The sequence below is a fragment of the Mercenaria mercenaria genome, chromosome 15 (assembly GCF_021730395.1).
Source record: "Mercenaria mercenaria strain notata chromosome 15, MADL_Memer_1, whole genome shotgun sequence".
Taxonomy (NCBI): domain Eukaryota; kingdom Metazoa; phylum Mollusca; class Bivalvia; order Venerida; family Veneridae; genus Mercenaria; species Mercenaria mercenaria.
The window spans coordinates 31,978,156-31,990,457 of NC_069375.1; the positions used below are offsets into that span (position 1 = coordinate 31,978,156).

The following is a 12,302-nucleotide window of genomic DNA, read 5'->3' on the forward strand; positions in this document are numbered from 1 at the left end:
CAACAATAAATGATTCCCAAAACATGGTTAAAGGTATATTGAATAATCTATTGGATTAGGCCAAAAAAATTATATGGAGCCCTGGTTCACTGGCAAGAAGAACAACATTTTATTTTATTAAATTTTGTTTCTTTTTTGTGACAAAGAGAAAAAAGGAGTAGAAAGGATTGATAAGTACTTTGCCTCCTATGTAAGAATGTCTATCATTCTGTCCAATTTCATCTGGTCTTCTGGACTGATATTCCTTGCCAGATTGTCGTAAAATTGTATAGGAGTGATATTAAGTGTTAAGTCTTGCTGAGCATATAGCCTTATTAATGGCAGAGGTTTGGTCTTTTAAAGATGAGTTTTGATGACCTGGCAAGTTGCTTACTTGAGTTTTAGTCAGCCCTAACAGGTAGCAATTTTGGTTAAGATTGTTAATAAGACATCCATGATGGCCCTAAATTGCTCATTTGAGTTTCAGTCAGCCCAAACAAGTAACAATTTTTGATTAGCAATCGTGCCATATTAGTTAATTGATAACTGGCCTGCAGCAGTTAAGTGGAGATTTTCCAAGTTTTCCATAGTACCAGAGAGGGAAACTAGTCCTCTTGCTCAATCCCCCATTTTGCATTGGGTTCCAATCATATGTACATGGCTAGACCCCATTCAGTTAAACTTACTTCAGTTGCTGCCCTCAGCTATCTTTAAAAGTTCACAAGTTTGCTGCATTTACAAAATTTCTGTATGGAGGATACTTGCATTGTTCGCTATTGCTTTTTTTTTGGACAAAATATCATGGATGCAACCACATAACAGCAGAAAGGCATTTAATTGCTTGCAATGATCAGTAATTGCAGTTTTTAATAATTGTATAATTTTCAGTATAGTTTTCTCTGTATATCATGACAATGTCATTTATCTCATGATCTTATTATGTCTCCCCCAGGAGACATATTGTTTTTGCCCTGTCCGTCCGTCCGTCTGTCTGTCCGTCCGTCCTTCCGTCCGTCCGTCTGTCCGTCCGTACGTCACACTTCATTTCCGAGCAATAACTGGAGAACCATTTGACCTAGAACCTTCAAACTTCATAGGGTTGTAGGGCTGCTGTAGTAGACGACCCCTATTGATTTTGGGGTCACTCCGTCAAAGGTCAAGGTCACAGGGACCTGAACATTGAAAACCATTTCCGATCAATTACTAGAGAACCACTTGACCCAGAATGTTGAAACTTCATAGGATGATTGGCCATGAAGAGTAGATGACCCCTATTGATTTTGGGGTCACTCTGTCAAAGGTCAAGGTCACAGGGGCCTGAACATTGAAAACCATTTCCGATCAATAACTAGAGAACCACTTGACCCAGAATATTGAAACTTCATAGGATGATTGGTCATGAAGAGTAGATGACCCCTATTGATTTTGGGGTCACTCCGTCAAAGGTCAAGGTCACAGGGGCCTGAACATTGAAAACCATTTCCGATCAATTACTAGAGAACCACTTGACCCAGAATGTTAAAACTTCATAGGATGATTGATAATGAAGAGTAGATGACCCCTATTGGTTTTGGGGTCACTCCATCAAAGGTCAAGGTCACAGGGGCCTGAACATGGAAAATCATTTCCGATCAATAACTAGAGAACCACTTAACCCAGAATGTTGAAACTTCATAGGATGATTGTACATGCAAAGTAGATGACCCCTATTGATTTTGGGGTCACTCCATTAAAGGTCAAGGTCACAGGGGCCTGAACATTGAAAACCATTTCCGGTCAGTAACTTGAGAACCACTTGACCCAGAATGTTGAAACTTCATAGGATGATTGAACATGCAGAGTAGATGACCCCTATTGATTTTGGGGTCACTCTGTGAAAGGTCAAGGTCACAGGGGCCTGAACATTGAAAACCATTTCCGGTCAGTAACTTGAGAACCACTTGACCCAGAATGATGAAACTTCATAGGATGATTGGTCATGCAGAGTAGATGACTCCTACCGATTTAAGGGTGACTCTGTTAAAGGTCAAGGCCACAGGGGCCTGAACATGGAAAACCATTTCCAATCAATAACTTGAGAACCTCTTGACCCAGAATGTTGAAACTTCATAGGATGATTGTTCATGCAGAGTAAATGACCCCTAATGTTTTTGGGGTCACTCCGTTAAAGGTCAAGGTCACAGAGGTCTGAACATTGATAACCAGTTCATATCAATAACTTGAGAACCACTTGACCCAGAATGTTGAAACTTCATAGGATGATTGAACATGCAGAGTAGATGACCCCTATTGATTTTGGGGTCAGTCTATTAAAGGTCAAGGTCACAGTGGCCTGTTCATGTAAAATCATTTTTTTGGAAATAACTTGAGAACCACTTGACCTACAATGTTGAAACTTAATAGGATGATTGGACATGCAGAGTAGATGACCCCTACTTATTTTGAGGTCACTTGATCAAAGGTCAAGGTCACAGGAGCCTGAACAGTGACTTGAGAACCACTAGGCCAAGAGTGTTGAAATTTAGCGGGATGACTGGACATGCCAAGTAGATGATCCCTATTGCAGCCAACCATCAGTGTCTCTTTGACTTTCACTCCTGACCCCTGTTAACTTCTTGCCTATAGGACTTTGCATTGGGGGAGACATGTGCTTTTTTACAAAAGCATTTTCTAGTTCTCTTAGAATCTTACTTTATTCGAGATAAAAGGCACACAGAAACATGTGTGTCTACCTTTTAAAATATACACACTTTTAACAGAGGAATTTCCTGGTTCTTCAACTCAAAAAAATGAAGTCCATCAATAGTCCAGCTAGTAATGATTTGAAAACAGAATGTAAGAGAATCATAAGATCTCAATTCTTATGAAGAGAAAAAGAAAACTTTGTCCTTGTAGTGATTTTTTCATTGGCACTGGTTAGGAAAGTAAAGTTTACCTTTACCCTGCTAAATTTCTAAAATGGACTGGTCTATCATTCAGTTTGGGCAGTACCATTTATCATTTGAAGGAGTGTTCAGTGAAAATTTACTGACTGAATAGCGAACAGTGCAGATCATGATCAGCTCTTCCCTGCAGGCTGATCTTGGTCTGCACTGGTCACAAAGGCAAAATCACTTGCCGCCAGCAGGCTAAATGTTAATATTGAATATATAGCCGCAAGGTCATTTTGTGATAACTAAGAAATTTTAGAAAAAAAATGAAAGTAGGAGCACAAGGTGAAGAAGATTAAGGCATTGGTCATGCCTGTTTTATGTAAGAAAAAATCTGAAATTGACCTGAAGGAGAGTGATTACACAGTTAGAAGCATCACATCTGAATCATATAAATTTTCAGCACTCTCCCACAAAAGTAAGAACATTTTGTACATATACAAATAAGGAGATTAGCAAATTCTGTTGAAACAAATGAAATTGACAAAGAATAAAGGTAGATAGATTCCTTGTTACCTCCATAGGGAGACTGACTAATTATGTACAAATAGGACCGACATAAAATTTCTGCAATAAATAAACTAAACTATTGTATGTGTAAAAATTCTTATCTTCAGTTGAATATTTTTAATACAGAGATGAAATGCAATGTGTTATGAACTGATAAGATGACTTAGATTGAACGAAGGTAGTGTTCAACAAAAATGCTCTCATTTGCTAGTTTTCAAAGCGCTATAAATCAACTTGCATAGTTAAATTTCAGAAACAATAGTTAATTATGAAAAGCAGCTTTAGTTTATACTGGTAGTATTTGAGGGAATGGTACAGCAAATATACAAGGTTCAGGATGAGACATTGTAACAAGTTCCTGAAAAGATGCAAGGTTTTAAAGAAAATACAACACAACATGGGCCCAGTCTACAGGCTGTACCTACAGAAATAGTATTATGTAAGTTTTTTTTCTTTTGTTGGAAGTCTATTTTAAAGAAAGTTCTTTAAAGCATTTCAAGACAAAAATATGTATTGGTCTGTGTGCTTTTAAATGTAAGTTGTTCCTTTGAAGTTACACTTTTTCCGAACTTCAAGCTAAGATTATTTCAAATGAATGATACTGTAAAAGAATAAGGGTTTCTACTTCTTTGTTGAGTTCATATCAAAAATAGACAGGGTGTCATACAAATGTAACCATAATGTTTTATTTCAGGACATGAAAGATGGTTCTTCCAACAACATCACCAGGTCATGTTCTGAGAAAATGATCACAAAACATGTTTGATGATTTACTATCTTGGAACAGGCAGCATGGGATTGTGCGGAGAGGGACATGTTGTAGAGAGAGATTCACGTTTTAAAGTGTTTGCTCTGAAGAACAGACAACCAGGGAGAATCAGAAGCAGATTGTGAGTTTGAAGTCTTAAAACTTTTGGAGAACACGTGAATATTCAGAGTCGATGTTTGTACATCAGTAAGCATAAAATTTCTATTTATAACATGAGATTGTGTCAAAGTGATATATACTGATCAAAACAGCCTACCTGCTACTTTAATGATTGAATTATTTTCACTAAAAGCATGATATATTTGCTTAACTCCCCAAATACTAGATGATTTTCATTTCATATAATTATGACTTTATGGAGAAAGAACATGTAGGATAACAAAGAAAGGATATTTGATTACAAGATGTGTAATGTCGATAAGCACAGTCAGAAAAAACTGATAGGTAAATTAGCTGTTTGATTAGTATATTAATAATTGGGTGTGTGAAGTTTCTCTAATTCTTATTGTAAGTTTGTGGTGAAATAAGGCTTGATATGAGATTTTTTGACAAAACAGCATTGAAATGAAATGACAGAAAAAAGATCAATATTGTAAGCTTAACGTTTTTGGCCCAGGTACATTTTCTGAATAAGAGGTAAATGTATTTTATAAACATTTATATAAACATTTATATTATACTTAATAAGTAAAGATTCCAACGCATAAGTAATTGCAGTGTAAAATAAATAATTTTTGCCTGAAAAATCAAGTGTGCTGAATATGGTATACGATGAAAGTCCTGAGTATATGTAATACGTCCACTCTGCTGTCCCCTGATTTTTATCAGAATTGTACAATGAGTTTTTTTCACGCTGGTAACACATTTTTTTTGCTGAATTTTCAAATGTATTATCCCTTTACCACCTAGGTAATTGGTTGGGAACTAATTGTATAAAGCATCAGTATAATAGCCTGCTACAAGTATTTTATTTATCTGGCATGAGTTAGTGCTAAATTATATTGAATTTCTAAAATGTGCAAGGAAGCTAGTACTATTGCCTCAAATTAGATTGAAACAGCATACTAGATGTTTTTGAAATTATGACTAGTGTGAACTCGAGTAATTTCTTTCTCTCTGGTAAAAATTTAACTTTATTAAATTTATCTGATGACAGAAATAGCTAGCTTCTGAGAAAAAAATCTAGTGATACCTTATAAAAGTAGGAATCTTTGAAAAAGTATTTTACAAAAAACTTAGCTAAACACACAGTGAAGGTAAAAAGAGGGTTTATTAAGACCAAGTGCTGGATTTGTTTCACATATTTCTAACAATCATTCACAATATAATGGCTGGTAGGTGCTTAGGTCTTAGTAGCAGTTATCTGACGGGTGCAGAAAAGTGTGAGAGATAGATTTAGATACAATGGATCTGAATGTTATACCCTAGCTCTTTGTGAACCCTTTCTAAAAGTACTGGCCAATTTATGGTTGAATAGAAGGTGCTAAAGGGTCTGGACAGGACCTCTGGATTGACAGGAGTGTAACCACTAGACTACCGTGCCACTTTTACATGCATTGATGATGTCTTATTGATGTAAGTCTGTAAAGCTAAATCAGCTTGGTGCTACAAACAAAACCTTATAGAATTGTTTGCTCAATATTATGTACAATATTATAATGAGAGATCAAATAACTTAACAGTAACACTCGAATTCCCTAGTAAATATAACTTTCAATAGGCATCCTCTGCATTTATCGGCTGTAGTGTGCAAGAAGCTTTGACCAATATGGGGTCATTTAAGTAAATACACAATTTCCCTTTTATGTAAGATTTAATTCTTCATGTGAGGAAGCCATCCAGTTGGCTTACGGAAGGTCGGTTGTTCTACCCAGGTGCCCGCTCGTGATGAAATAATGCACGGAGGTGCACCTGGGGTCTTCCTCCACCATTAAAGCTGGAAAGTCGCCATATGACCTATCATGTGTCGGTGTGACATTAAATGCAAAAGACATTAAATCCAAAAAAACAAAGATTTTTTTGTGAGGAAGTCATAGGGCAAGCTTAAAAAATACCTCAAGTTGAAATAATGCTAGGAGTGATACCTGTAGGGGCCTGCCAAAGTAAATGCTTAATTTGACTTGACTTAAAACCCAACAAAAATACATAATATATGTATATATCATATTGTTTCATGTTGAAATCTAATATGTATATAGTAGAAATTTCTTTTTAAGGGAATTGGCCAGTTGTCAGTACTTCAAAAAGATTTTTTTTTTACTTTTGTACAAGGAAAGCTGGAAATAAATAAATAGGAACGATATAGTATTTATCGTTATCTAAAGGCTTTTTGAAGCAAAATTATTACTGTAGTCATTTAAACAAAAAAATTGTATCAGTAGATGTGGTGTGTCAATACCACATAGGTGCTCCCTTGACTTACTGTCTCTGTATGCTCGTTTGTTACTTGGCAACAGTTCAGGACTAAGTGAATTGTAAAATTATTTTCATTGACAGGAAGTGTCTGGAGGATAAACAGTTTCAAATCCGGGGTAACTTTCCTGCAAAATTTCATGATTATGTTAACTGCTTTTTGAGAAAAGTCTTGTGTAGAGTGAAATCCCAAACAAAGCCACAGTTGCAAAATGTCATATACTAAATAGTATTCCTGTAAAGTTTCAGTACACTAGATTGGGAAACTTGCAACACAAATTTTAGGTCCTTTATACATAATTTTGACTAAAGCGTGGGCGGGAAAATAATGACTATAAGACCAGAAAACTGTTCTTACCAATTACTTAAATTGTTATTTTCATTGAATGGGAAGATAGAATCTACATGACTGTATTGATCATTCACTAATGTTTTAACCCTTAGCGTGCTGCAGGCGAAATTTAACAGCCTTTGCAAACAGCTTGGAACCAGATCAGACGCCGATTAAATCGGCGTCTGATCAGGTTCCAAGCTGTTTGCTACTCTGACAATATTTCTTCCATTTTGGAGCAAATTGAATGAACTTTACAATTTTAGCAGACGACATTTCCAGCAGACGACAATTTATCTAGCATGCTAAAGGTTAATAGAAAATGAATTGCAACTGTAGAACTTGATGTGTAAAATTAAACTGAGAAGCTTATACATGTATACTTGAAAAATATTGCCCCTTGTCTTACTGAGTGAAAGCAGAACCACAGATGCACAACTTCACATGCTGAATAGCATTCCTATAAATTGTTCAGTGACTTTTTCAAAACCTTGACACAAATTTTGTTGAAGGGACAATGAAAAACTTTTCCCTCAAAATTTTTTTATGGGGTAGGTTTGAACAAAGAATAATGATAACTGTTAAATTAATGCTATAAACAGTTCTGATAAAGTTAAATGGATAATGATATCTGTGAGCATAATATGGATAATGATAACTGTTCTTATAAAGATAATTGATCAGATAATGATAACTATTCAGATATTGATAACTGTTCTGATAAAGCTAACTGTGAGGATAATAATAAAGTACTGTCTCAATAAAGATAACTGTTTGGATAATGATAACTGTCTTCATAATGCTGTTTGGTCAATGATAACTGTAAAAATAAAGATGATTTGAACTGTTGACTATCTTGCAAACATGTCCAGCAGGAGTATGAGTTTATTAGTTCCTGTGCTTTTACTATCTCTTACTTGAATGTACATCATCAGATATGACTATTACACCCTTGCATACAAAGTATATTGAGGCTTTAATGATGTCATGCATGTACATCCGTCCTTAATGTCCACTCCAAATCTTAATGGAAAATTTTCATAAAACTAGCATCCATTATTAACATCTTCAAGATGATGCGCAGAGCCCTAACCCAAGTCACTAGGTTCAAGGTCAAGATAGAACTTTGGCAGTCCAATGTCATGGTCACAACATTTTACTTTCTTTGTATCAGAGCGGCATCTAGGGGTATTAATTGTCTTTAGTGATAACTCTAGTTTTCTACGGTAAGTTATCCTCAATATTTAGCTGACAATTTACTTATTTGAATGTAATGTATAAGTAAAACATGTTCTTTTTTGGAAACAACTTCATCTGGTTGAGCTAGACATCAGTATTTGCAGGTAAATGTATATATAATATATAATTAGGGTTCAAATTACGGCTGTGATTTTAAAAATTCAAATCTCTTTTCTAGCCGCATGCTGTTAAATTTGGATTCAACTAATTATAAAACTGTACACTTTCCTAGTTCATTACACTGTGAATAATATTTGGATATATTTGAAACATTATTTTAGAACACTTTATTCTAGTTTTTTTTGTGCTAAAACATTTGTATTTAAATAATTTTTGTAAAATAACAAGTTGTTTTTTTTTATTCAGAAAATGTCATAGTTCCCATTCCATAAAATAATAATTAAGAGTTACAGAACACAGGTGCCCGTCCAGTCTTGGTGCCCATACAGGTGCCGCCCCAGCAAAAAAAAAAAAAAAAAAAAAATTGTCACAAACCACTATTTATATCCTAAAACGAAAAAAAAAAATTTTGAAAAAAAATTTTTTTTTCATATATACTCTTACATTGAAAAGGTACCGGTCTTGCCGTAACGCTATGGAGGTTTACTAGGACACGCTGTGGAACAACCGAAATGTGCAGTTCAGTACCAATGCAAGCTACCCTGCTGCCGTTTACACATCGGACATTTAGAAAACAGTAAACAATCCTATTCTACCTAGTTTACAGCCTAAAATAACTTACATTTTAACCCCAAGACACAAACTTGTTTGACACTTCAAAATAACTGTGACTATCGGCCATTTTGTTGGAAAACGAAAGTAAAAAAACCTATGACGTACTGTTCCGCAATAATGGTTCCCGGCGTATTATGTATACTAAAGTAAAATGCGGGAACCATTTTAAATTGCGCAATAACAATAATATTTGAGCGTAGCAATCAACAATGACGGGCCTTATTATCAAAAAGCAACGAGAAGCCATGCAAACGGCATTGTCAGGGCATAATTTTATGTTAGTTGGCCCCGCAGGTACCGGGAAGTCGTATGTAATTAACAATATTTATCACGAGCTCAAAGCACAGGGTAAAACCGTCTTCCTAACATGTACTACCGGCATTGCATGTACTAATTTTGGCCTCCATGCACAAACGATACATAGGTGGGCAGGCTTGGAAGATGGAAGATATACTTCAAAAGAGATTTGTAATTTAATAAAACATTCACCCAAATACAGCCGAACGCTTCAATGTATAGTATCGGCAGATGTTTTAATTATAGATGAAATTTCGATGCTTAGTGCAAAGCTGTTTGAGCAGTTAGGTGCGATATGTTCGATCAAAGATCCGTCCAGACTTTTTGGTGGCATTCAGATTATTGTTTCAGGAGATTTCTTCCAGTTGGCACCAGTGCCAAATAAGGAGTACAAAGATGAGGGCGCCATGTGCTTTACAAGCCCTCTGTTTGAAAAGGTGCTGCCACACAAAGTGGTTTTGACAGAAGTAGTAAGACAAGACAATGAATGTTTTATCAAAGCAATTCATGAAGTGTCCAAGGGCACTGTTTCCCCTGAAACAATTTCATTTATTAAGAAATTAGAAAGACCTTTTCCTGTTGGCCCAGACAGTAGTGTAGTGTTATTTGCAAATAATGATTTAGTCAACATATATAATAGACGTGAAATTCTTAAATGTCCTGGACAAATTCGAGAATTTGTTTCAGAGGATTCTGGTGACATACGCGTCCTCATTAAAAGTAATGCGCCACCACGTTTATGGTTGAAAGAAGGATGCCCTGTAATTTTAATCAGGAATCTCAGCAAAACACTTGTGAACGGACTCCAAGGCAAAGTTGTGGATTTTGAAGAAGGTTGTCCCGTAGTCCACTTCCCTTCCATCAGCTGTACAACAAAACTTGAGAAAGTATCTTTCACAGGTAAACGATTAATTTAAGAACCTATTGTACACATAAATAAGTCAAAAGAAGGTAAAGGCAAAGTGTAGATATAAAAGGGGTATGCCTGCAAAAGAACATTAATATTACATAATTGGTTGCGGGTTTACCCGCTACCAAAGTTAAGTGTAATTCTGACAATCATATAGCATGTTTATTTGATTCCAAATCACATCCAATTAAAGGATGTTCATGTGCTACATAAAATAGTCCCATTCATGAACAATGAAGATTAATTATCAATGATCAAGCAGTTCTAATTCAATCTGTATCCATACATAGATTTTTTAAGATTATATAAGATCTACCAATGAATAGGTTTTCAAGTCCATAGTTACATCACAAGCTAGGTCAGACAGAGTTCATCTTAGATATGAGGCACATTTGTATTTGTTTTTCATTCATGTATATTTATAGATTGCTATTTAAACAGAAAATAAATCTAACAAAACCCGCAACCACCAGACATCTTAAGGCTTTGATTTTATATCATGTTGCAATGTATTTCAAATATTAAAAAAAAAAGCAAAATACCCACGGTTTGGGAAATTGAAGAAAAAAGGATTTTTCTGCATTTGTTCAAAAGCATCGCAACGGTTTACTACCTTATGCACAACATTTCTTATGCACAACATTTTTATTGGATATGTTGCAAAAATCATGTCAGTACGTTTGTACCTCTAGTCATTTTTTAAGTACATGTACTCGCATTTTATGGATTTTTGAGCGAATATATTTTCCGCCGTAAATGTGTTGGCGAGTAGGCGCCTCTATTTTTTTTTTTTTGTGGGGGAGGGGGAAGGTGACGTCGCACCGACAAAATATAAGGTCATATGGTGACTTTTCCAGTTTGGTTGGTACATGAAGACCCAGTAAGCCCTCGCATGAAGAGTGAGACTCGAAGTCGCATCGATTAGGGGCATGTGATTTGAATTCAGCGACCTTAACCACTAAGCCACGAAGGCACATGAGTACCTTTAAAGGTATATGCGTCCTTTCAACTGCATTTACTAATGAAATAATTTTCTAAATTTTAGTACAAAAATTGGCATAAAACTGGAGGTGTGCAGCTTAAAGGAGTGCTTCTTAAAACGCTCGTCTCCGAAAGAACGGGGCGTATTATGTGAACACCCGTGGCGGGCGGTTTGTCGGCGTCGAAAAGCATGCCCGCTCTCAATCGATCTTCATCAGACTTACTTACAATGTTTATGGGCATAAATAACTCCCGACTTATTGCCCTTATTTACTAAAAATTTGCAATTTTAGCCTTGTCCGCCCTAAGTCAAACAGTTTCGATCCGATGTTCATCAAACTTGGTGACAAAGTTCCTGAGCGTATAATATCGCGGCAAGATTCTATAATCAGCAAAATCTTGGATTATGGCCCTTGAATCTCTTGAAACGGGCGAATTTAGCCTTGTCCGCTTTCTAAGACGAACAGTTTTTATCTGATCTTCATCAAACTTGCTGACAATGTTTGTGGGCATAATATCTCGGTCAAGTCGCGCCAAACGCTCTTGGAGTATGACCTCTGACTTAGGCCAAGTTTGATGACGGGCATATCTTGTGACAGTATGCCACTCTTGTTCTCATATATTTTTACTAACGATACTCTTGAATTCATAAATAAAAAAAACAACACTTTTTTTAACTTGATTACAGTAAGTTATATATCGACTTCGATACATTTCATACAGACCACCAATTTCTGCCGTTTTCTACATATTTTTGTATGTGTGTTTTGAGGGGTGTGTGTGTTGGTGGTGGGGGGGGGGGGGGGGGGGGGGGGGGTGGGGCTTGTGAATTTACGTGCTTGTTTTTTATGTCAGGCAGGTAAGGTTGTATATCAAATCATATCACATCTTTAAATAAGTGTTTTCTTTTTACGGTTGTGCCGATGATGTTTCTTACAGAAATAAGTTGTAACACTAACGGAATGGAAGGAGAATACATTTCTTGTTTACAGTCATTTTCTTTGTATATTACAGTATTTAATCCTGATAAGAACATGACAATAGCTACTAGAGTGCAAGTACCACTGAAGCTGGCGTATGCAATAACGATTCATAAGGCGCAAGGAATGACGCTAGACAGGTAATGTAAACAATATTATGTCTGTATCTTATTCTAAAGTATATATAATCATAATATAAACATAAAGGAACTAATAAAAAGTTGAAATT

The 12,302-nt window shown here is 35.8% G+C and overlaps 1 protein-coding gene across 1 annotated transcript; it reads left to right on the forward strand.

The window, feature by feature from the left end:
- The first annotated feature begins 4,211 nt into the window (after positions 1-4,211).
- On the forward strand, positions 4,212-12,217 carry LOC123538259 (ATP-dependent DNA helicase PIF1-like). Its single transcript, XM_053524156.1, has 3 exons — positions 4,212-4,309; positions 9,405-10,102; positions 12,108-12,217. The coding sequence occupies exons 1-3, from the start codon at positions 4,212-4,214 to the stop codon at positions 12,215-12,217; spliced, it is 906 nt and encodes a 301-aa protein (XP_053380131.1).
- The last annotated feature ends 85 nt before the right edge of the window (positions 12,218-12,302 follow it).